Genomic DNA, 22,846 nt, shown 5'->3' with positions numbered 1-22,846 from the left:
ACCTAGGCCAGGGTAGGTATTATTTTCACAGAAATCACTCGTGTTTCACAACTGCAGTGAAGTAAACAGGTTATGTCTCTTCCCCAAGGTCCTTCTCTTCCGTCTGCAGGAATGAGTGCTGGGCAGGAGAAAAGGACAGTTCTGGGTGTCGTGGTTGATGTCCTGGCTGAGATGCACTGATTTAAACACCCTGGGCCTGACACAAGACCAGAAGGTGGGAAGTGAGGCAGGGAGGGTTCCGTGCCAGCTTCCTGTATCCTCATGTCTGAGTCAGCCCATCACCGGTCCTTGACTGATCTGAAGTGACAGCAGCATGATGAGCTACTTTAACCTGTGAGGAGCTCTCCCCGCTCCCCAGGGGCAACTCCAGCATTCTGGAGACAGACCTATCTTACAAGATCCCTTTCCCTGAAAACGCAGCATGGGGGGTGAAGATGGTGGCTCTACAGCAGTGTGAAAATGTTCCCTTTGTGGGTGGGATGGCCCTGGGGCAGCAATGCCTGCTGCTTTCCCTGCTGCTTCCCAGAGCCCTCACTACGCAGAGCACGTATGGGAATTCAAGAATGAATCCCTGTGTGAGTTATTTTCTTCCCTCTTTTGAAGTATTATCGCTTACAAGAAGCCACTCAGGTTGTTGTGAATGTTTTTTTTTAATGGGGACATTATAAAGACAGGGCTCCCCCACAGAACCAAGAACCAGAAATGCTGAAATAGTTCCCTGACAATGGAAAAAGAATGTCATTCTGGCAGATTTTGAGCACTAAGTATCCAGTTGCTTATCCATAGCAAAATAGAAAATTCGTAGGGATCAAAGCTGGGGGCACGTTTTTGCAGATAATAGTTACACATGAATCTAAACTTTTAATTATTTCATTGTGAATAATCCAAATGACCCAGTATTAACTGTTTTTGTTTTTGTTTTTTTAAACTATTATGGACCTCTAGTAGTATTTTTTTTTAAAGACTGAGTAGAATTAAGGAATGGCTTGGATTGGAAGGGACCTTAAAGACCACTTACTTGCAACCCCCCTGCCGTGTGCAGGGACACCTCCCACTAGACCAGGTTGCTCAGAGCCCCATCCAACCTGGCCTTGAACTTCCAAGATGGGGCATCCACAGATTCTGTGGGCAACCTGTTCCAGTGCTTCACCACCCTCACAGTGACAACTTTCTTTCTAATCTCTAATCTAAACCTGTCCTCTCAGTTTGAAGCCATTCCCCCTTGTCCTATCACTCCATACCTTCTTGTAGCCCCCCTTGGATGTACTCCAGGACAGGGTTGACTTCCTGGGCTGTGAGTGCACATTGCTAGCTTGTGTTGAATTGCTTATCCAACAGCATCCCCAATTCCTTCTGCTCAGGGCTGCTCTCAATCCATTCTCTGCTCAGCCTTGTGCTGGGATTGGGCCGACCCACGTGCAGGAAAGAAATACTGTGTTTTTAGCAAATTGATATGTTACTTAATATCCTACTGATTTACCATTCATTTCCATGAGCACATATATCACCAGCATTCACACTCAAAGTGTGGATTTTTGTTTGCATTTTTTAAAAATGTGCATTTCGTAACATTTGAGTTCAGCATAATTGTCCAACTTCCCCATCAACCTCTATTTCATACTATCAAGAAGCTCCACTTCCAGAATTTAACTGGTGCTTTTGTTCAAATTATTAGTAAATTGTTTTGTACTAACATCAGCAAACGATAAGAATAATTTTGTTTGAAACTAAGTAATCTTCCTATTCAAGGGCTGGTAAAAGAAAACTTAAATCAGCATTCAAGTTACTATTCAGACTGTTTATTTTAACTGATGGTGCATTTTCATTGTCTTGTCCCACTCATGTTGTGATGAGAATGTAGAATTAGACCTGGTATCCATGGTTCATACCACAGATAAATGTAATTCTACCCAACTCTTGTTCATCAGCTGGTAATTGAAAACATCAGCAATGGTTTCCATTTTAGTCTCAAGCTCCAACAGTTTTGTTTGTGGGGTTTTTTTGTTTGGTTGGTTGGTTGTTTTTTTTTCCCCTCCAGATTTTAGCAGAAGCAAATGTGCACTTACTTTGGCGATCTCATTTCAAGGGATGTGATTGGAATCTTCTTTTTGGAAGAGTCAGTGTGTATTTCTTCTTGGACCTGAACCCCCGTTGAACACCTACAGCTACTCAACTAGTTTTTACAATCTGTTGTCCTGTAAAGTAATAAATGACCCAAATTTTCTACACACTAATTAAAATTCCATTTCTCATGAATTCCTTAATCGAGAGCAAGTCATTATGTGCTTTGTTGATTCTTAAGTGCAAAGATAATTGCAATGGGCAGCATGAAAGTGGTTTGATTATTGCCTGTCGACTCTTGTGAATTCTAATAGGTCTAATTGCATAGCATCAATTCATCATCTCAGCATCACTTTTTATTATTAGCTCTCTGAATTGTAATGTGCTCATAAAGAAGTGTAGTAGTATATCAAGGCTGACATGATACCTGGCCTATTGTAATTTTCCTTCCTTACCTAATGTTACTATTGAAATTAAAAGTTTATTATATGGTCACCCTTTCCAGAAACTGGTTTAAAATTTGTCTCCATGAAGAAGAGGATACTGTCTTCCTCTGAATTTGCATTCGTAATTTCTCTGCTAAATGATAGTCAGTCCTATTTTTTTTTATTTTTTTTTTTTACTTTTCTAAATCGTTCCCATAAATCCTGACTGTAATGTGTTGGCTGAGAAACATCCATCAAAAGCTTTATGCCAGGGTTCTTTGTTATTGCTGAACGTTTGTTAAATGATGGGGACTCTAATGAGGTGAAGTTCCCAACAAAACTTTTATTGGTTGAGAAGCAGGAGAAAAGGGGTGTTTGGATATATTAGAATTTCATTCTGTGGGAATTTGGAAAGGGGGATTGGTTTTGTGGAGTGTATTTTCTTTTTTTTCTTCCCCCCCCTTTTTTTTTTTTGACCTTTGTTTTTTTCCTGTAAACCAAAGGGTATCAGTGTAGAAAATCTTGAAAGCAACTAAGGATAACTATAGAGGAAAGCACAGTATTTTGACTAAAGGTTATGAGGTTCTGGATTAGTAATTTTTCATGAATTTTACTGCAAATTTGCAGAAAAATTGTAGCTTCTCTGAAAGATGAAGTTTCTGCTGAACCAAATATTTAAATAAAAACCCATGAACACTGTCAGCACAAACATGGGATAAAAAAGTTTCCTCTTGAGTTTCCTTAAAAATGCCTTTGTGCTTGCACTAAAGCTTTGCCTTTTCCTAAAACTTCGCAAGCATAGTGAGATCCTTGCCCCAGATTCCTCATCCTTGGCCTTTTCCATCTGCTGCTGCAGCACTGGTACTATCTACAGACTCCTCAAGGCACCAACAGTACTGCAAAGTGATCTTCCAAGGGTGGGTTTTAACACTTGACTATGGAAATGACACTAGTGAAGCAATTGGATTTACATTTTCCAACATGTTTCCTGCAGACAAAGAATCCACGATGAAAACACGTGTATAAGGTTGGGATTTTTGCCATGGTTGGTGTCAAGCATTTTACCTGCCTTTGAAATAAAAATGTGCAGTGGTTTCACAAGGACCTGTGAAAGCACATGTCTGTGTTTGGTTTTCTTTCCTGCTGTCTATCCCAACATGTTTTTTGCTCGCTTGAGTGTTTTGTGTTGCTCAGCTGGCAAGGTCAGCCAAGTGGTTTGCTGCTTCACGTGCTCCAATTCTGGCTCTTTGTGAACAATAAGAGCTGACATTATTCTTTAAGCAATTGCTTTCATTCTGAAAATACCAGTCTGTCTTTCCAACAACCCACGTTAAGGGGAGACAGTACTGTGAAGTACAACTTATATGTGGACTTCTAAAAATTCCACCTCATCCTCAAGCTGGCGTTCAAGTGGATAATGTGATTTTGCAGACATTTCCTCCTTCCCTGGAGAAATGATGCATTGGGCTTGTGGGCACTGCGGGTGGCAAAATAACCATTTTGCTTCAATAGCTAGTGCAATAAAATTTACAAATATTTTTCTCGGTATGGTTTCTCAGAAACTGAGCAGTTCCCCTCAGCAAGAGACAGTCTTGTGCTTGGAAATGACATCTTGTTCTGACACTGGGCACCCTCATGAGCTTTGCCATCTCTACATTAGGTTTTTTCAAAGACATTGCTGCATTTACAAGTCATTGCTGCCTTTTCTAGCCCCACTCTTTCTGGTTCCCAGTTCCTAAATACCGATATCCTGTTTGAGCAACTTGAGTTGGAAATTCACCACTTGGATTATTGTGAAAAGCTTGTGACAGGTTGGTGAGATGCTATGATGTGACTGAGAGCGTAAGTTGACTTTATTTACATCTGTGTTTCTTTTACAGAAAGTCAGAGCTCAAGACTGTCCTTCAGCAGCTCTTTTAGCTCATTACATGACTTTCCAGAAGGTTGTTTAAGTACATTTTTCTCAATTGAGCTGAACAAGAGGTGACACCAGTGTTTCTCCAAGGGCTCTTCCCGGTGACATTGACACGGAGAACATTAGCAGTGCAATAAGCCTCGACAAGTTGTTAACAGTTCACTTTGCAATACGTTTTTTTCATCTTGGAAAAAAAGAATAGTTTCCCCATTTCTTATTTTGTAACGTTTGCTCCTGCTACAAATTCAACTGTTTACAACTTTCAGTGATGCAAAACACTCTCAAGATGTTTGTCAAAGCTTGTTTTTCACTTGGAACCACAGGAGCATTACATATTGTGCAAAATATCATACCACAATTTTCTCTAAATATCCTGGTTGGATGCATTTCATGTTTCTTACTTAGCTTTTGTGTCTGCCAGCCATTCTGAGCACGTTTGCTGGAGACCTTTAGCTCCTTTCCACCTCAGTGGTGCTCACCTGTGGTGTTGGTGAGCTGAGGGAAGCTTCTATACCACAGTAACCTGGCTGAACTGGCCAGGCTAATTTATATTTTATATTATATATATTATTGATTATTATTAATAATGAAATTATTAATTATATATATTAATTAGCTGGCTGAGCTAATTTATATTGTATATATACAGCTAATTTATATTGTATATATACATTATATATACAATTTCAAATTAGCCTCTTTGCTCATTTTGTTTGAAGCATTTGGAGAAGCAATAGCTGTTTATTAACAAAGTGTGCAGGTAGCAAGGTTGAAGCACTGAAGTTCTTCTCTAAATCTGTTATTTTCTCCTCTATTCTGTATCTATAGCACAGTCTGTGCAGATACATGTCTTTATTTCCCTCCTCCCTTTAGGATCATGCCCTGCCCCCATCATCTGCTGGCTTTGCTTTTAGGATGGATTGCAGAGCAGTGGATTCCAAGTGCTAATATTTGTCTCATTGCCAGCTGATGAAACTAAACTATCTTTCAAACTGGAGAGCATCTCTGGGGACGAGGCGAGGAGGAAACGGCCAAAGGAATTTATCACGGATGCTCGGCATGCTCTGCATTCCCACAAGTTGATGTCTGGAATATGTTGATATCAGGAGGGTGCTTTGCTGTGGTTTCAACCACCTAAAATTAAAATACAATTGATGATAGAAAGTGAGATTCCTCTTCTAGGCATGAAGTCTCATGCTACGGTTCAAAGAGCTGTCCGGTTATTTCGCTTATCACACTTCTATGAAGCAATTAAAGTGGCACTGCCAACTTGAAATCTAGTCAGCTTTTAAAAATGAGTTGAGCCTACTTTTGGTTGCTGCATCATATATCCGTCTTTCCATTGGCTGTGTTTGGCTGAGTTTGGGGGAGAGGTGGCGATAGTAAATTGAATTTTTTCCTCTTTTTGTTGTTTTGTAATGGACTCATAGGTGTAGCAGGGAAAGCATCTCTGAAGGAAATGACAGTACATAAAGATTTGTGAAAATTACAGAAGAGAAATACTTAAGATCAAGTAAATCAGAGAAACTCTGTATGTTTTTCTTGTGAAAGTAAAAAGGTAGGAAGAGTGCGATTTTTCAGATAAAATGCTAACTGTGCATTCCTTCATTCTGGGGAAGGTGTGCTCTCCTTTCCTTTGCTGGTGTTTGGATCCTTGTTACCTTTAATCAGTGGTCTCACTGATGTCAGTGGGACCACTCCTAGGCTGGAAAGGAGTTCTCCATCTGGGAGTGTAAACACTGTGTTTATTGCTATGAGGAAAGTACAGTATCCCCTGTATAGATTGCAGCCCTGTAACACAGTTCGCATCTCTTCACCTCTGTCTTTTTAAACTGGGAATGTATGTTTAAAAAAAAAATTATTTGTTTCAGTCTTGTCATTTCTCACTTTCTCCTCCTTCTGCATCCACTTGGCTTTGAGAGGTGATAAATGGTGCCAAGAGGCTGCACAAGGCTCTGCTATCTGTATTGCAAGAGCAGTGTGGTTTGTGTCAAGGGAAATACTGAACTTTAGCTTGGTTTTAAGTGTTCAAACTTGAAAGTTAATCAGGCTGATTTAGCTGCTACTGGTTTCTTTAGAAGATACATGGAGAACCTGTAATTTTATCACCTTCTTCTTTCTTTCCTAAAGAAGACATGCAAAATCCTTAGCAAAGCATCTGTTTTCTGCTGTGAGAGATATGTAGATTAGAGAAGTGTCAAATGAAAAAGATGTGCTCCGATTTTTGAGGTGAAAGAAGTTTGTTTATCCTCAAGAAAACATATAGAAATAGCAAATGAAAAAAATGAATGTGATAACTTTTTGTAATGTGCTGCCCTCTAGGAATAGATGCACCAGTGAAGCTATGAATATAATACATTTTTCCTTGAAACTTTAAGTCATACTTTATTGCCTCTTGAAGGAACCAGTAAAACTACCTATTAAAGAAACAGTTCTTCCAGTCTGATTTTTAAAAACCTTTTTACCTGAAGTGATCTGATTAAAAAATTTGTATCCTTTCACTGGGCAGATAAAACCAGTGCTGGCACTTTCCCTTCTTTTCACCCGCTGCTAATGTGCAATTAGGTGTTGTTTAATTTGGTCTTCTGAAAACTTCCCGCTGTAATCACCAGTCCTCTCAAATGAAGATCAATGTTTTATAAACTTTTTATAAACTTTTATGCCAATATTCTTAAATCCTGTGTGAAGGACAAATAATTTGAGCGATTCAATAATTTCATGACAGGCAAGAAAGCCTTAAAGTATTGGCACAGTGATCTGGGGACCTGCTCGTGTTCAACATGTCCCATGGCCACAGCAAACATGATGTGTTGGATTGTTTACTGAGTCTCCTGGGATGCCTTCCTTTGTTTGAGCGTCCCTACAGTGATCTTGACCGAATAACAAAAATCAGTTTAATAAGTAATGCTAATAAAGTTATCAAAACAGAATTTGCACAGGGAAAATCCTTAAAATAGGAAATAAAGAGCTTGCCCTATAGCTTGTTAAATTATCAGAGCACTCTGTAGCACTGTTCAGCACTCACAGGGAAGTGAAAAAGTTCAAGTTCTGAGTGTTAGTCTTTTCTGGGTAAAAATAGTCTGGTACTGTGTTTTGTAGTGAGGCTGAGTGAGGTTTTTTGTGGATGGGATTATTTGCGTGTGTGTGTGTGTTTTGTTTTCCTCACCTCCTAAAGATCATATTTGTGCTTTAATTGTGCAATGCACCAGCAGAGGTAACTAGATCAGCTTTAACTGAACCGGGTTGAACACTATGAACAGCCCAACTGTGACTAGGGGGTCCATGCTTTGAGAAGCTGAGAGCGTTAATTAGCTTGTTTCTGATTTCTGTGCCCCTGTAATTTATGCAATTCCAAAACTAGAACTGGAGTTAACTTAAACCCCATTTGCAATTTTAGAACTTCTGTTGCACACTTTCATGGATAATATTTGCAAGCTTCTGTTTTGAATTCAGAATCAAGTGGGGTTAAATATAGCTTAAATTTACGTAGTTGCTGTTATATCCTTCACCGTGCTGTGTATTTTGATGTATGTTTTTTGTGAAACAGCACTAAAACTGTATCTTGATGTCTTAAGAATAAAGACTCAATTTGGGGCAAGCAAGTTTATTTTTGAGTGCTGAAAAGCCTTTTGACTTATCAGATGTAACTTCTGCTGTTCAATACAGTGGAAATAGAGAATCTTTATGGCTCATACTTTCCTACATGTACCAAACATAAACCAAAAGACAGATTAAGACATTTTTGTCTGTAGCTTTGTCCACTTGCAAAGAATAATAGTCAGTGAAAGCTGGAGAGCATTGCTTGAGTCAAGGGGGTCACTTAGTATGTGTTTCACGAGCCACTCAATGAGGACAGTGCTTGACCAAACTCCTCTTTGCTGCTACAGCAAAGTGAGGTCTACTCTGGTGTGCTGTGGACAAAATCTGCTTAATTTCATCTGTTCTGTTTTCCTAAGTATATTAAGATCTTTATTTGTGTGAGTGTTGTGCAGAAGGGAACAAGGATAACATCTGAGCATTTCTGCTGCAAATTCCTCCAGTCCAGATTAAAAAAGAAACCAGAAGTAACAAGTCACAATTTCACGTTAAGTCATGTCATGCTCATTTCATGTTCGTTCGTATCACACCATGAATATCCCAAGTGGAGCCTTTTAGCTTTACACGTTGGCAATTATTTCCATGGAAGTGGTGGGGCCGTCTGTCTCGCCGCTGCTTTGACATCTGTCATCGTGGCACTAAATTGCTTTGTAAAACCTATTACTTTGGAATCTAGTGTAGTGTCTCTTAATTGCACCACTTGCTTGTCCTGCCTGAACAGAGCCTACTTTTGTTTCGGCGGTTAATGGTGAGGCCCTGATGGCAGAGCGATGCTGTAAGTTCATTGATGGGAGGGGAACCGCTCTGGGATTACACAGACATACTTAGGCCTTGTATTTCATGACAAGCACGAGTGCCAGAAAGGCTTGGGCTCTGACTTGTGTGACTTAATTCTCTGGCCGGCTGTCGAGGCAGTGGTGTAACCATCGGGAACAAGCTCCCTGTGTTTTCCAGCTTCCCACGGATGCCGGGCGACCGTGCTCTGGTAAATGCAGCCTATTGAGCACAGACTCCTGTGGCTCCCTCAAGGATCTTTCAGGCTCAGCAAATCCTTTGCCTCTCCCTTTGGGAATATTGTTTTCTGACTGTGCTGTCTTGTAGTTAGGATATGCACCTAACCCGCTACGAGGAATGCTGGTTAATAATTTACAATAAACATATTCTTTACCTTTTCTTGGCAGACAATGCCATTTAGGTGAAAAATGGCTTAAATATTTCACACGAATGACTTCTAGATATCACAGCTTTTGCAGCTAATGAAACTTTTTTTTTCTGGTTCACCCAAAACAGCTAATTAATCACTGCAGGCAGCTATAAAAGGTACAAAGTTCAGATTGAGCTGTGCTTACTGCGTCAAGCTTAAAAACCTGAGACTCTCTTTAACTGCTGATAAATGCAATATATGTAAAGCAAAGAAATGCTTCTGAACTGAGTAACTGTGTCCTACGTAGTCACACAGAGCATTCAGTGATCTATATAAGACATCTTACATTTATAATATTCAGCTCCTCTAATCTAGTTTTGGAGGCACGTATAAGTAAATAAGTTAAATTAGACTGTGGTCCTATGGGATTCATTTAAGCTAAACTTAAATTACCAGTTGTTACACACTGAAAATACACATTTTATGTGCAAGTGCATGTAACTAGAAATACAAAATGAACAAGCTGAGCAATTTGTATACCAAAGTGTTGAGCTGTGTGCATTCCTGAAGAATAAGGGAGAGCCAGTAGGTATGAATATCCAGAGGTAATTCCATTTCCCACCAGCTCAACTTCAGCTGTCCCTTTTTAGCACCAATATGTGGTGCTTATTGTGTAAATGAACTGATAAGATTTACAAATGGAGCCCTTACTGTTCCAAGTTTTTGTCGGATTATTTTTTGTTTAATTCAGTGGCACATGCAGTGCGTACCTTCCTCCTTAAAATTCATACAGTTCCCACTGTGATTGACAGGGCACAGCTTTATTATGCAGATAGTGAGATGGGCTGATTATGGCCATGAATGTGTGAATGGGGTGAAGGAGAGAAATGTGTAATTGTTTCTGGCCATGGTTCATTAACGATGTGAATGTGCCACACTCACATCTGTAAGGGAAGGAAAGAGAGGAACTTATTTGTACTTTTCCAGTTGTTTGGAAAAACTCATTACACTAATATTTTTGCTGTCTAGTGGCTTTTACAAAGGACAAGGGAAGAGTAAATTACATCAAAAGTAATTTACATCAATCTTCCAGGTTGTTTTTTTGAGGCATGGTCACTTCTCTTCCTCCTTTTCCAACTGGAAGTTGTGTTTCATCTTTGGCTGTGCTGTTCTGCCCCTTCTCCACAGCAGTGCAGATAAAAACTTGTGTGACAAACAACACATTAAGATGTATAGACTGACTTCTTTAATAAAAAAGACCAGAGAAAACAAGCCTCATTGGCCTTTTTACACATAGTTTGTACTCTACAGCAGATGTAGTTTCATTTTTGAAATATCTCCTTTCCTTATAAACACTGCTTTAAAACTAAATGGCTTCATTAGCATTAAAAGCAGTTTGATCCATTGCTGTGGCCCGAATCCCGGATGAGAATATACCTTCCTTGGGGGCTCTCCACCTCGGTGTACTATTAAAAATGTAAGCAAACATCTCTGCTCTGTGTACACAAAGTGATTTACGAACCCATGGATTGCAGCTTTCTTTTTAATGAAGTTTCCTATCACTGTGCTTGGCTGGAAGACTGACCACAGTAAATCAGCAGCTTCACAGCAGTGCTGGCAGCTTCATTTGACATAAAAGTTTAAAATACTACAATTGGTGAGTGTGGCATTCTCTGAGAGCTGACTGTTCCCAGTTGTGCTCTGTTTACCTGGGTTTGGAGACCAAAAAACTGTGTTTTGGTTTTTGGGAAATGCTTGTATCTCTTGCTCCTGTTTCTGCTCATTAAGAAGTGCTCAGATAGCAAAAGTGTGGAGGAGCTACAAGAAGGAACAGGAGCTGTTTGGTAGCACGGACCTCTACCAGACTTTTCCAGCCAACTACATTTTTTTGGAGTTTTTCTACGTTTCCCCTGGTTTAAAAGTCTTTAGGTGATGAGACTACTTCTGTTCCATGCTGTTGTGCCTCTGCATGCACAGTGTACCTTCAGCCTGTCGTCATCCCCACAGCTTGTGCTCCCATCTTTTTTGCCCTCTGCAGTCAATTTTTTATCTCCTGTGGTGAAACTCAACCCTGTGCCTGTGTCCTGTGATGGTCCTTTACCACGGTGTTTGCTTCAGAAAGGCCATGCTCCTCTCCAGGGTGGAAGCTTGTTCTGCACAGTGGTAGAGTGGTGTGGAAGGTGCCAGTTAGAGCCTGCACATCCATGGTTGTCATTCCCAGCAGTCTGGAAGTTTGCATTTGAGCCTGGCTGCTGTGATGGGTGGTTGGAGCAGCAGGGCAGCAGTTCTGCCTCAAATTTCCTTGTAGAGAAATGCCTGTAGACTCCCCTCTACAGCACACCCTCCCTCCTCCAGCTCCACAGCGAACAAATTTCTCTGGGTCTGTACAGGTAAAATGTATGAGCAGAAAGGAAACTTTATTGTGACAGACAAGCTTGAAGATTGACATAGTCTTGGTCGATATATTAAAGATAAGTGGCTCTGCTTCAGCCTGTGAAGTCTGATCCTGATGTAGTAACTGCCTGGGCTGAAGGAGGGGGGAGAGCTGTTTTATTTTCTGGTTTGTTTGCTTTATGTCTGTATAATCTCAAATGGGTTTGCCTGCCTGCAAACCTTAAGGTATTGTGGAATAGCAGAATAATGTGTAGCTTTGAAAATGTATGTATACACTGATTTTATTGACATAGTACAACAATGAAATTATTACTTTCCTGTTTGTCTGCTGACCATGAAGGACACTGGCATATTATTAATGCTGCTCTGCTAGTAAAATCTTTATCATGTGTTTCAGAATAATAATATGCCTAAGAAAAGCATTTTTTTTTGCTAATAATATGCTGTAAACTATTACAATAGTTGTGATATTTTGTAAACCAATTCATAGAATCATGGAATGCTTTGTGTTGGAAGCAGCCTTAAAGTCTTTTAGTTCCAATTCCCCTCTCATGAGATGCTTCCCACTAGATCAGGTTGGTAAGGGTCCTGTCTAAAGAGCCACCTGTGATGGACTTGGAAAAATTAAAAGACAATAACGGCATTAAATGTTACCTATTTACATGAAGTGTCTGGTGCAGTGGCAGAGGGTTGCTAATGAGGCCACATGAAAATGCTGAATTGGGAAGTTCTGAAAAAAAAGATGACAAGGAGAACATTTTGCATTTATTGAGCTGAGAATTCTTGAAACTTGTGTTTAATAATGGAAGACTAAAGGAATGGAGTTAAACATTTAATGAGTGAAATGTTTCTAGAAATCATACTGTGGGAGTTTTATACAGAAAGACATGAGCAAGAATTAAGTTCTTGGGCTGTTCCCCAAAACTCCTTCTTGTCTTTAAGTAATAAATTAATAATTTAAGCTGTTATACTTTCAACCAGCTGCACCTTGAAGTGCAAGAAACTCAACCTTAGCAGAAAGAGGGAAATGTTTATGACTCTTTCTTTTATTATTCATCCTTTACATGTTCTTTTTCAGTTGGTTTTATAGTCGTTCCTTTATTTGCTTGTTGGCTGATGGGTGTTGTGAATTGGAAATGCATCATGGTACCTCTGATCTTGGTGTCTATAAATGTAGAATGAACTTGATTGAGATCAGATTCATGAGTATATTCCTTCCCTTGTAGGATCATAGAATCATTTAGCTTGGAAAGGACCTCTAAAGTCATTGAGTCCAACCATTAACCAGCACTGCCAAGTCCACTATTAAATCATGCCTCTTGCTCAGTAATTGTAGTTTACCTCTCCCAAAAATAATGAAAAAAGAAAGTCAAGAAAAGGGGTTTTTTTTTTCTTCCTCTGGAGTTGCCAACACTTCCAAATAAAAACATTCCTTGGAAAGTTTCACCCTGAAGGGAACTGCTGTAGTCATGAGCTGAAATTAAGGTCTTCCCTAATGGAAGTACTCTCACGACCTTATCTCTGCACACAGAAGCAAATTTTAAACTAGCTTGCTTTTTTTTTCTAGCTCTTAATAGTTCTCAGTTTTTGATAAATAACTGAAACACCTGTGAAAACACAACTCTTTTTCTGAAATTCCAGGATGTCTTAGTCCCCTGATATTATCCTGCTCGGCAGTGGATAAAGGCTCAGCACCTCCGTGATGGTTGAGTTGCAGAGAGGGTTCGCTGGAGCCCTGGCAGCTGTGACATTTGACAGAAATTATCCAATCTGTCCATCTGAGAAAATTACTGTGATCAAAATCAACCTTTTATTTACTTCTCAGGAGGAGGGTTTTCTGTAGCAGTTGGGGAAGTTTAGCTCCTGCAGGTTTCAGTCTCTGTTGCAGCCGATTCCTCGGTGTTTCTGGGCACTGGGATTCAGACGTGCTTTTATTTGATGATTTATCAAGACTTTGTGGCTAATGTAAAGAAAAATTTTGGAATTGTTTGAAACATCATGCCTCAGCATATAAGGCACCTTCTGAGTAGCAGAGAGCAGAACTTGGCAGATGGCATCTGGATTTTAAAAAAGTGTGTATTTTAATGTTAGTTTGTCCATTTTCTCTTACACCTTGGATGGAAATAATCAAAGAGAGCTTGGACAAAGAATAATGGTGTGAATTCTGTAGGATTTGAGAGTAAATTAAAATATTCTGGAGTGTAGCAACAGCAGATGTTGCTTGGAAACCTGTCCCATATGGATAGGAACGCAACCAAACCAATGGGAACAGTGGAACTGCAACTGAAAGCATAGTCCCTGTTTGTGTAATGTTGCAAAAAAATAGTGCCACTGTTGTAGGGATGATAAGGAAACGTAGAAAAAAAAATGCATTCCACCATAACTCATTTTATTGTGTTCACATATACTATAGAAGAATGATATTTAAAAAGTAAATGTGCTTCCTGGTAGCAAAATCATGATACCTTTTAGTTTGTAGATTTCTTTACAAGGCTTTTTTACTCCAGGCTTCTAAATTCATTTTTCTTATAGCACTTTAGAGACTTTGATTGATTGCAGTATCTGATTTTGATGAGTCCAAAGGCATCGTACCTCACATATTCCTGGGCTGTGCTTTCTATTTTTGTTCATTATAAATTTCTTCAAACAGAATATTTTGTTTTATGGCATGGCATCTCCATCTGGTCTGACGTGAGAGGAAAGCACTTAACAAATTCGTAGGTCACAACTTTTCTTCTCTTAAAAATGGTTACTGAGAAAAACCTGTGTTTTGCCATTGATAAGCTGAGGTTTTGTGTGGTGAAGTTTCCCAGTTGAGTGGACTTTGAGGAGTGAGAACAACGGTTTCAAAGTTTATAGTATTCACAGTTGTAGAGGTGTAAAGAGTTGGAGGATTTGTGAAAACATTTCATCTCTCCTGCGTGTGCATTGCAGTGGACATGTAACAAGGGTTTAGTGCACCTTTCTCATTTTTGCCCAAATACTTCAAGATTTAACCTTTACTGTTTAATTATTACATTTTTAGTTATTACACATGTAGCTTATTTTGTGATTTCCGGTTATAAACATTTTCTTACATAATTGTGTCTAGGTACAAGACCAGATTGGATTGTTGTGTGATATAGAAGGATCTCTAATGTTTCTTCATCTTTTATTTCCTGCAGATGTGATCCACACTGTTGGGCCGATTGCAAGAGGCCACCTCACTGACATTCATAAAGAAAACTTAGCAAGTTGCTATAAATCCTCTCTGAAACTGGCAAAAGAAAACAACATCAGATCAATTGTAAGTATTTGTGTGAGAACGCGTTATTTCTTTTTCTAATTTGGATCCTTGTTTCCTTGATGTGGAATAATTATAATTGTCAGATTCCAGAAGCGTTTCTTGCTGTTTGTGATGTGAAAAAGCAAGAAATTAAACGTGATTTGGCCAAAATAGTTGCTAAAGGAAAGGGATAAGCTTATTGTAGGAGTTAGGGAATGGGTACGTGGTAGTAAGGGTTCAAGCAACTCTCTCATGAAGGGAGGGAGCTGATCCAATGGCTCAGTCTTATACTGTATTATTTACTGAAAAAACCTAGGAAGCCACTGGTCAGGAGAATAACTGCACACAGTATTGCCTCCTAAATATCTGGGAAGCTTTTTCTGTTGCTTATTCTGCCCATTAATGTTTCTTTCTAAAAATAAAGGTATTGGTCAAGTGATGCTGTTTATAGCACCCTTACCAAAAATCAATCATAAAATAGCCAGTTATGTGATATTTCATTGAACTCTAAGGGTTCTTTGATTGCTTCTAATACATGCTAGTTTTGTACCTCAAAAGGCCAGATTTTCAAAGTCCACAAAGAAAAGAAGCTTTTCCCTCTACAGCTCGGAAGCTTTGATTCTGTGTCTCAAACCATTGAAGCTGAAGTCTTTAGATATCCATAGGTTAGTTTCCTATAGGTTTGAGAAGGAATTTGTCATCTGGGCCTGACTTCACACTTTCTGGATCATTTTGGCTGGTTGTGTGATAACACATGTTTATGTGTGAAATACAGGGACACACAATCTTAGAAAACCAATCTTAGTTGGTCTGGTGGTGTTGTATCAGGGTGAAATATTCCTTAAGGGAAAGCTATTAACATTGAAAAGTTGCAAATGGAAAATAAAGCTTTTTGAGGAGAGGGGCAGAGCTTTGAACGCAAGTTAGATGTGCCCTTCAGAGTCAGACCTGATGAATATTTCTAATTTCTTTCTTGTTGGTGTAAACTGTGCCCTCCACACTTTTTTCTGCTAATGAAATCGTCTCTGTACTTCTCAAAGGGTGTCCAGTGAGCCCTCTTTTTGCCATCATTCAAACCACTGAGGGGTTTATTTTTTTTGGTGGGTTTGTTTGTTTGTTTAATGTTACCCACATGTTAGAACTGAAAACAGCCTGGGTTTGGTGGGGCATGTTTTGAACTCCTCTCTGGGATTGTTTAAACATACAAAGATGTTCCTGCCCTGCTGTGATTCTCATTGGAGCCTGTAAGATCACTGTGCTTTTGCTCCTACATCCATCCTTGTTCCTGCCTGCTCTGGGCAGGAGCTGCTTCTGGGGCATTCAGGTTAGTGAGAGTAAAGTGCCTAATATGATGGGGGAAAAGAAAATAAAATGCTAAATATGAAAGGGTGTAAAAAAGAGCATTGAAATAACAAAGGAAAAACTGGTTAGCGTTGCTCAAATGCTGATAATGTTTATATCCTTAGAGATTCTGTAATTTTTAGGATATTCTAGGTGGTAGTTTTGCATTTAACATGGAATAATAAAGAGTGGACATCCTTATGGGTGTCCTGAAAGCTGGCCTGATATTTTAATAAGATGACCACAGGAGAAATCACCCATGGGTTATTTCCTTGCTGGTTAAGAGCTGTTGACTCTGCACCTGTTTGAGATAATAAATACTCACCACCCAGACTTGCAGAACACAGCTGCACAAGCTGAAGAGGAGCCAAGAGCCATTCATTCATACCACTATTAAGAAGCTTAGCAAGCAATATGTATTTTAAAGTCCACATGACAGATCATGGACCGCTCTGAAAAACCCTAAGTCCAGTGACTTCAGTGATGCCTTGGGAAGTGAAAGCTGCTTGAGTGTCTGTCCTAATGAACAAATCAAGTCTGGAGCAAAGTAAAATGTATAATTCATTCAATTAGGGAGCAGTAGATTACTATGAGTCTGAAGGAAAAGAATACAGTGGGTTTCACAAGATCCAGTAGAGTGGGCATAGAGGGAAAGCAATGAAAATTATATAAAAATATCTGTAGATTTTGGAAGCTTGCAGACAGCAGGAGGACTCAAATTTACTCAAATAGAGAACATCTAAGTGTAGATTGGATTATGGCAACAGATATATTTGCATCAGGGAAAAGATAGACAAAAAACGTGGAAAATGGGAAAGGGTTACCTGCATAAAATAAGGAAAAGAAAATCAGCTGTGCTGATGGACAGGGTATTTTGATTGCCTCTTTAACAAGAAGATGAAAGAAGCATGTGAAATAGAAAAATGAGAAGTTTTAAAGTAGGTAATGAGTAAAACCAGGAAAAACAGAGTACTTATGATATATAAATAAATAGGTATTGGTAATAGCAAGTTGTAGTACACTAAAAGAATTAACCAAACCAGATCACACTGGAGCATTAGCAGTTGTAGTAAGAAGGAAGCAGGAAGACATTAAAGGACTGCAACAACACAAATCTGCTACCTTCAAAACAGAAAGGACAGCAAGTCTACAGATTAATGCAAAAAGAGGAAAAAAAACCCACCAGAATTCAAATTGTTTTGAACATGAATTGTGTCATAGGAGCTGGAATTGCTGGAGGCATTATGGATGGAGGGTGATGCTGAATGGCAGTGTATCGAGTTAGACCGAAGCACGCAGGGTGACTCAGGGTCCACCACTAAACGTGGTTTAATTTAACATCTTAATGATTTTTGAAGAGTACATAAACAGTTCATTAATTACATTTACAAATGATACTACATTAGGCAGTGTTGCAAACACTAGAAAAAGGACAGAGATATATGATGACAATTGATTAGAGACTGCAAATATAACCTCATGCAGCATCCGCTCCGGCACCAGAAGGGAGTTTCTGCCTTTGTTGCAGTGGAAGAGAGGTCAGAGCTGGAGCTGACAGCTACAGTAGAACTCGGCACGGGAAATGATGAAGTAGCATATGGTGGGGAAAATAACCCAGTTCACAAATAGTCAAAGGGAGAAGTGTGTTGGAAAACCAGCACAATGAGGAAATGGTCTTGAATAATAAGCCTCAAATTAGATGTACTTACAGCAGTCACTTGTTTCACTGCTGCTTATTGTTAGTTGCCTATAGAGAAATTATGGATACCATAGAGGTGGTTGTATTTCAGTTCAAAGTGGACTGGGGAGAACAGGAATAGGCTTCAAAGTAGACCAAAATTCACTTAAACATATGTGTATGTAGTTTTTTTAGACACTGAGGAAAGGAGGCAATGGCCTTGAAATACTATGTAAATTGTGAGATGCAGCTTTATGGAGAGGGACAGAGAACAATGTCATTGTGCGAATGACAAAAAGGCAATTACGTGGTGTAGCTGATAGTAATTTGGGTTGTGTTCACATCCAAGGTGTCCAGGCATGGATGTGAGCAGCTCTGTACTAACTCCTGAGGGAGCACTGGTATCTCATCTGAACGTGTTATCATCTCGGTATCAAAATCAAAAAGTGATGGGCACAACCAAAAATGAGATGAGGGGATGTAATGAAATGCCAGTCAGTGTGATTGCCCAGGTTCATGATCCACCAGCAGCCCAGCTGGTGGGTGAGGACGTGCACAGCCATCAAGGCAGGAAGAAAAGCCTCAGGAACAAATTTGATCGTCCACAGGATTGTTCAGAGAAATCACACCGCCCCTGACATTTGCCTCCCATGACCATTTTCACAAACCTTTTATTTTCAGTATGAGGTTTCAAATGCCGTATCAGCTGTTTTGTACACAGTTAGTCTCTCTCAGGTCATCTACTCCATCTGCCTTTTAGGTTACCGAAGTTTGTGTTTGTCCTTTTTATCTTGCGTTCCCAAAACTGTGCATTGCTTTTCCCTCAGCGCTTGTTTATGTAGCTGTGCCTACTGTAGAACACTTGAGCTGCTCTCTGGCTGTATGTGTGGTCAGTGATGCTGGGTGAACCTTTTGTGTTGGATGAGTCTTATATATACAATGCTCTGTCTGGTTAAGAGGATACTTGAGACTTGTTTCTGTTTATCTCCACTGAAGTTTGTACAGATTACTGGGAGAAAAAAAATGTTTAAGGCAATACAAGGAGAGTAAAAAGTTGGCACTTGAGCAAATTAAGTTTCTTAAATGTTCAGAATAATTTTCTTATAGTCAAACAATTGTATTTTGATGTTGGTCTCTTTAGCACAGTACTAAGAATTGCTGTCCTGCATCAATTAAATCTCTGCTGCTGAAACACTGGGAATACATTATATGCACCAAATCTTCACTGAAAGAAGAAATGTAAAAAATAGTTGCCTTTTCTTTTTTTTTTTTTTCCTGTTTCTCTGTACTGGTTTTCTAAATAAGAGTCTTATAGGCCAATTAATTCTTAGGTTATCAGGCAGATTGGGGGAGTTGTAATCACTGTTTTCAGGGATTAAATTGGTCCCCTGTTTACACAGTCTTTGAAATTATTTACTCTGTGTGCTCTGATTTTTTTGTAGGACCTCTTGTCCTGTTTTTCTTTGCATAATCTGCTTTGAAGCCATCTAATACCTTGGAACTTTTCTGAACATCAAACATTTCCCTGCCACCTACTTCATTCAGACTTTGCTCATGGTTAAAAAGAATCTCTATCAATTATCGTCAGTCAGAGGCAGGATTGCAGTTAGACAAGCACTTTATGAACTACACAGAACATATAAAAAACATGCTGTGTGTTGCTGTGGGTGGGATCCAAGCCAAAAAGGCTGCAATGTGTTTGCAGAGAAGGGAAACTGGTGCTGGTCCCTCACCCAGAAGGCAGGACAGGCTTCCTCTGCAATGGATACAAGAAATGGAGGAGTTCTTTTTGAGACTGTAGCTCTGCTGTTGTTCAGGACTGTTCGGAATTGCAGCCTTCAGGAACACTTCATGTTGGCAGGGGGTGAACTTTAAAGCTTTAACAAGAAGCAGTTCTTTCAGTCTGCACTCTCTGACCTCCACCTTGAGGGAGAATTATGGCTGGGGGTGGGGGTGGGGGCTGGAGGAAATTCTCAAAGAATGTGGCTTTGTGAGTTTCAGAAGGAGCTCTGCTTATCAGCAACAAATATATTAACAACATTATACAGAAAATACAGAAATTTTCTATGAGTTCCCTAGAGTCAGACAGGGAGGAGTTCATTCTGTTCTAGCGCCTTGCTGTGACATAAAACCGCACACATTAAAAATATCAGTCTCTTTCTGCCTGGGTGTTTGTGCTATGAATGCAAAAAATAGTCCTGCTCCAGGGAAAGCCTCTTAGCTGGACTTCACTTTTCAGCACAACCACTCTGCTTCTTCTGTCTGAAGTAGATAAAGGCAAAAGGCCATCTAGAAATATCTCAGCAGTGAGGGGCCTATTCCAAGGGCTGACTTGCTCATCGTCAGGTCGAGTGGAAAAGCCATCACTTGGTGGTGGGATGACCAGTGACCTGTAATGATGGGATATTTCTGGGAGAGTAGGTTGTCTCTTTGGACTCTGAATAAAAGTGTGCCCCTCCTGTGCACACATCTTATGCTGCGTTTTGGGGAGGGTTGTTACAAAAGTATGCTAAATAGGATCAGGATGTGCTTTTTGAAATCCACGTTTTGCCTCCATTTCTGGGGTCTTCAGTCAGTGTGCACAATGCATGCTACTAGCTGTGCATTTGCAGTGTTTTTAAATTAAAGTATCATTTGGGACTTTGTTAGATAAATATTTCTTTCATATAAATATTAAGTTAATATACAGGGAATTTCAACTTGTATCATTTTTGTAGGTGTTTTTCATGAACAAGGGTCATTTAATTATATTTGTTGTCTGTGTATTGGCAAAGTTAATAGAAATACTTTGTTTATACAAATATAACTTGTTCGTATAGAAACACAACCTAATAATTATTCAGAACAGCATATAAAAATACATCAGGAATGGTACCTGCCACTTACCTGTTAGGAGCACTTAAGAAAGAAACAGTGTTTTGTAATTGTCCAAAATATTTGTCTCTGCCTGTAATTGGGGATTTTAAAAATAGACTGTGGAGGAATTCACTGATATACTTGGTATTTGCATCCACCTTTAAAAGAAAACTGTACTTGTGATCGGCTGCGGGTTTCATTGAGCTTTGTTTGAGTGGAGACACATTTAGCCTCTGTGATGCCCGAATCTTCCATCGTAACTCATAGACTGAAATTTTTAATATCAATTTCAAACCCAGAGTGTTTTCACCTCCTCCTGTTCTAAATTATAAAATTCATGAAAGAGGAATTTTATTTAAATTGTAGAAAGGTGCTTAAAAAGGTGCACGGTACTGTATTGGTCTAACAGTTTGATTTGCAGCTGTACCTTTACCCGTTTTGTTCTCTCATGCCCCAGAGTTATAGTTTCGGGAAAAGTAAAGGGATTTTTTATTTTTTATTTTCAAGAAAACTTATTTCTTGCTAACAATGTTGCTATAGCAATGAGTTATAAGACTGAAATTCCTAAAGGTTGACTTTATTCTATCATCTGGTTTTCTGATAGAGATTCATACCCATCAATCAGAAGAGTTGCTTTGGAAGGAAATTTCTGCAGTATCATAAATCCACTTAATTTGTTTCTTTGAAACACTTGTTTAACTTGTAAGCTATGATATGACTGATGTTACATTTTCAAACTCAGTTTTGTGTCCAGCTTAGCCTTCCTTTTTAATTTTTTTTTTTTGCTTTCTTCTTCTTAGATTTTTTTCCAGATAATATCCTTAAAAATTAATCTATTACATTAAGTTTGTAAGTTTCCTTAATCATCATGTTGGCTTTTTACATCTGCATCAGATGAGGAGGTTGTGATCTTCCCTTGTGGTTCCACAAACTGTCGTAGATGGCCATACTTTTCTTAACCCAAGGCCTTCTGCTTTGTGTTGGATGTGCTCCCAACCATTCCTTCCATAATGATCTTGGTAGATTGAATTGCAATCCTGTTTTTTCAATAAGGGTTTCATTAAATGAGATTTATTCAGTGAGATCAAGTGTAAATTGTTACCCCTAAACAGAGATGCTCATTCAGCTGAGAAAGGCTGAGGAATGATTGAAGCACTAGGCAGAGATTCCTCAGAGAATAAGCTGGAGTTTGTAGTGAATCGTGCACTGGAGGTGAGTTGAACAACCTTACCCTGTTGAGGGAAAACCAAGAAAGGAGCAGCTATAGAGTGACAATTAAACAGGAAAGATCTGTGAATTTACCTGTTGTGCTGCTCTGTCCTGCATGGGGAACTGGGAGACAGTGTTTGGGCCAGGGATGATTATGGAGTTAGAAATGCACCAAGAGTCAAGTGAAAGAAGAAGGATTTTAAGTCCAGAGAATAGAAGACTAAAGGTGAAGAGAGGGAGATAGAAGAAAATCTTAAAGCATGAAGGGCTATTGAGGAGTAAAAGTTAACAAATTTTTGTCTAGCTGGGGACAGGACAAGAAGGAACAGTCTGAATTTACAGGAATGGAGTTTTAGGTTAGAGATTATGAGGACTTTCCTAGCTCAAAGAATGGAAAATTGTTCAGGGAAGTTGTGGCTCCACCAGTATGTATAGGTGGGCCATCGCTATCATTTAAATTTTGTTTCTGCCACTGTATGTTATATATGCAGTATATATTTCCTAGGAGGCAGTGGATTTGTTTTATTTGGTGCTTGAAATGTATTACAATGTTTGCTTTCTATAGTCAAGAGTGCAGAAACAGCTCAGAGGGATACAGTGGTCAGTCATGAGTCTACTTTTTAGCAAGGTACCACATAGAAATTAGTTGTGGGAAGCGAGATGACGCTGTGACCTGATGATATGATGTCTCCTGAACAGGGATATCCACATCCCCCCATCTTAGGTGTTGAGAAGTGTTTTGAGTTCAGACAGGAACAGGAGCAGCCCCAGACTGAGCAAGTTCTTGAACCTCTCCCAACAGATGGATCTTGGGATGCCAGGGCTGAGATACTGCACCAAGGAGCCTTCACACAGGGCAGAAGCCACTACAGCCCTTCCACCCCCCTGGTTCATCTTCTGCCTGACCACAAACAGCTGTCTAGATGGTATAAAGAAGTAACAGTGGTGCTTTAATAAACTG

General features: G+C 39.4%; 1 protein-coding gene across 3 annotated transcripts in view; it reads left to right on the top strand.

Annotated features, from left to right (window-relative positions):
* The window catches only part of MACROD2 (mono-ADP ribosylhydrolase 2), an 836,463-nt gene that overhangs the window by 464,729 nt on the left and 348,888 nt on the right, over positions 1-22,846 (top strand). For all 3 annotated transcript variants that reach the window (XM_029961674.1, XM_029961673.1, XM_029961672.1), the window contains exon 5: positions 14,701-14,822. In XM_029961674.1, coding sequence (XP_029817534.1) covers positions 14,701-14,822 — 122 coding nt within the window. The remainder of the gene's footprint in view (positions 1-14,700; positions 14,823-22,846) is intronic.

The sequence above is a fragment of the Manacus vitellinus genome, unplaced genomic scaffold (genome assembly GCF_001715985.3).
Source record: "Manacus vitellinus isolate BGI_N305 unplaced genomic scaffold, ASM171598v3 scaffold_38_pilon, whole genome shotgun sequence".
Lineage (NCBI taxonomy): Eukaryota > Metazoa > Chordata > Aves > Passeriformes > Pipridae > Manacus > Manacus vitellinus.
Note: the sequence above shows the minus strand (reverse complement) of the source record. Positions and strands in the feature narration are given on the sequence as shown.